General features: G+C 37.7%; 1 protein-coding gene across 1 annotated transcript in view; it reads right to left on the bottom strand.

The window, feature by feature from the left end:
* Positions 1-831: 831 nt before the first annotated feature.
* The window catches only part of LOC106528981 (surfeit locus protein 4), a gene marked incomplete at its 5' end in the record, with an annotated part of 3806 nt that continues 1735 nt past the window's right edge, over positions 832-2902 (bottom strand). The window contains 2 exon segments of the mRNA XM_014024274.1: positions 832-1486; positions 1694-1880. Coding sequence (XP_013879728.1) covers positions 1220-1486; positions 1694-1880 — 454 coding nt within the window.

The following is a 2902-nucleotide window of genomic DNA, read 5'->3' as shown; positions in this document are numbered from 1 at the left end:
GACTCAATGTCCCCCGCCTCCCCCTGAACGTGTTCGAAGTTCTGCCGGAGATGGGAGTTGAAGCTCCGTCTCACAGGGGACTCTTTTAACTTTGACTTAATTAATAGTAATTACAACTAATCATGAATATGACTTGGAACCTCAAAGTTATGGTTTTTGATCTCATTGTTTTAACTCAGTATCTCATATTTATGGGATGTTAACTCATAATTTTGAGACAGTATTGAATAAGCACAACATAAGTAATAAGAAGGAAACCTCAACTGTAATTTTATCTTACTATTTGTATTTTATTTATTATTTTAGCTAGTTTAGTGTTCAGTTTGTTTCTCAATCTACTTATAAACTTAACTGAAAAATGTTCTTTTAAGAAACAGAAATTACCTGCAAACCTAACTATAATTATTAATCATCAGGATTTATGGGTTATTTTAGGCACAATCTAGAAAATGTAAATAGATCCACTGAATGAAGATAAGAATGTTTATTTTTTATTTATTTTTTGTCATTGAGGAAGAAGAAAAGCATGGAACAGCTGCTACGTTTGTTTCTGTAAGAGACGACTCAAATCAAATCTGGTGGCAGGTGTAGCTCCTGTAGGCATCAAGTCATGGGCCACCATCTGACAGTTTTACATCAAAGCTGTTCCAACAGTCGTTAAAAAACAAAAGTGTCAAAACATGTTTAATACATTTTAAATTATATAATTTCACAGGTGCAAAATTAGATCAAAATCACCATCTAGAAGTAAAGATGTTCTTTTATAATAATTATGAGACAAAAACATTAAATAAACATTTGCCAGAAAAATGATCCAGTGGGAAAAGTGGCTGCACTTCATCAGAACTACCCTTTCATTCAAAAAACTAGATGAAAATCATTCTATAACTTATRGCATAACATCTGTAAAACACAATGAATTACTTTTATTTTTCTTCYGGCATATAGAATAAACTTTACTGTATTTCTTGCACTGAAGAAAACAAGCTTTTGTCCTGCTGTTGTGAAAAAAAAAGATCAAAATTACCAAAAAAAATTAAAAAAGGCATGTCCGACAATTTTAAAAAGTGAGGCTGAAGCAAAAACTGAAAACAAGCTGTCAACTGATGGCAGAAAAAAGAACAACAACTGTATCGTGGTGGGCAGGAAGAGAGGGAAGGTCTCTGTGTCCCGGGTGTTGAGGGGCGTTAGTGGTGCTGTGCCATTCCTTAGCCACGCTCTACCACTCTTTCTTTTTCTCATCCATGGAAACCCCAGCGGGCCCCAGCGCCACCACCAGCAGCAGGCCACCGATGACCGAGGTGGTCTGGAAGAAGTCMTACTTGAGGAAGTCATGCATCGGCTTGTAGACGGGGATGGTCCAGAAAGCGTTGAAGTACACATTGATGGCAAAAAGCCACACGACAAGGGTCAAGGCAGCCAGTTTGGTTTTGAAGCCGATGGCCACGAGGATGATGAGGGCAGTTCCCACCATATTCTGCAGGATCTGTAGAGGAAAAAAGGAAAGGACTTTCTTTGATTCGTGCCATGCAATTTGACATCATGCAAAATGACGGACTGTAACCTAACAGGAAATAAGACMGATTTCAATAAACCATTCTTCATGTGCAACACTGAAGAAAGTAGCAATGTCAGAAGTCAAATAAAATTAAATGGCAAAAAGTCCASCTGGTGGTGTCCTGGAAAGACTTACAGAGAAGAAACTGGAATCAAAGTGTAACAGAGTCATGAGCATGAGGACGAGCAGGACTCGGCCTCCCAGCTGCATGTACTGCTTCGGTGAACTCTCCCCCATGGAGGGAACTCCAGCGAACATGCTCTTTCCTTCTGAACGGGACTCAGCCAGCAGCAGGAGCAGACCACCTCCGAGGGCCAGATTTCTAACAGCAGGGGAGAGATGATTTTTTAAAAATTACAATCAAATAGAAAAATGTCACCAACGGTAGATGAGTAAAACTAATCATAGGATTAAAGCTGAGTCTTTTGTGTACGACGGAGTATTAGGGCCATACAACGAGATTTTTTTATTATTATTACGAGATTAAAGTCGTATTTCTATGAGAATAAAGCCACAATATTATAATCGTAATATTACGCGATTAAAGTCACAATATTACGAGAACAAACGTCATAATCATGACGTGTTTATTTCCCGTTCCTCATTTCCTCCTTATTTTCCTCACAGCTGTTGTGTACAGCCATGTGTCTGTGTTTATAAAGTAGTCCATGATGACTTGGGTCACTGTTATGTTTTCATCCAAATTAGCTGACGACTAAATCCATCAATGCATCCATTAATTACAACATGGCTTCAGTTTATAGTCATTTGCACAATTTCCAAGTCCTGTTACTGATAATTTGATGCTAATGTGCTAAAAGATTAACTATTTATTTATAGSAAAACTAAAGAACAGCTTGACAAGTTGCTCAACATTCCTCATTTTATGCAGCGGTAACTGCATGCTTTTTCATGTAAAGGCTACAATATTGACTTTTTTCTCATAATTTTATGACTTTAAACTCGTAATATTACAACTTTATTCTCATAGTATTACGACTTTATGAAAAGGTTTTATTATGTTCCAAATAAAGTTTTCAGTACATGACTTGTGTTTTAGGTTTAATGGAACATAGCGTGCAAGCAGAACAAAACAACTTGCTAAGCAAAGCCAGAAGGACGAGTTTAGACAAGCGGTCTAACCACAAAATTTTCCAACACGCCCGAGTTTCCAGTAAAGAATGCACAAACAAGTATGACTAACACAGTAAGAATGTTTTTCTGTTGTCTAGCTAATTACATGCCCCCAGCAACCAGCTTCTGATTGGCTTCTATGCTTATGCAACCCATCAACCCATTCTCACTCCCAACTCGTCACATATTGACGTTTTGCAAGGTTCCCTC

Source organism: Austrofundulus limnaeus, unplaced genomic scaffold (assembly GCF_001266775.1).
Source record: "Austrofundulus limnaeus strain Quisiro unplaced genomic scaffold, Austrofundulus_limnaeus-1.0 Scaffold415, whole genome shotgun sequence".
In the NCBI taxonomy this organism is placed as follows: Eukaryota; Metazoa; Chordata; class Actinopteri; order Cyprinodontiformes; family Rivulidae; genus Austrofundulus; species Austrofundulus limnaeus.
This window is presented reverse-complemented; position numbering and strand designations above follow the sequence as displayed.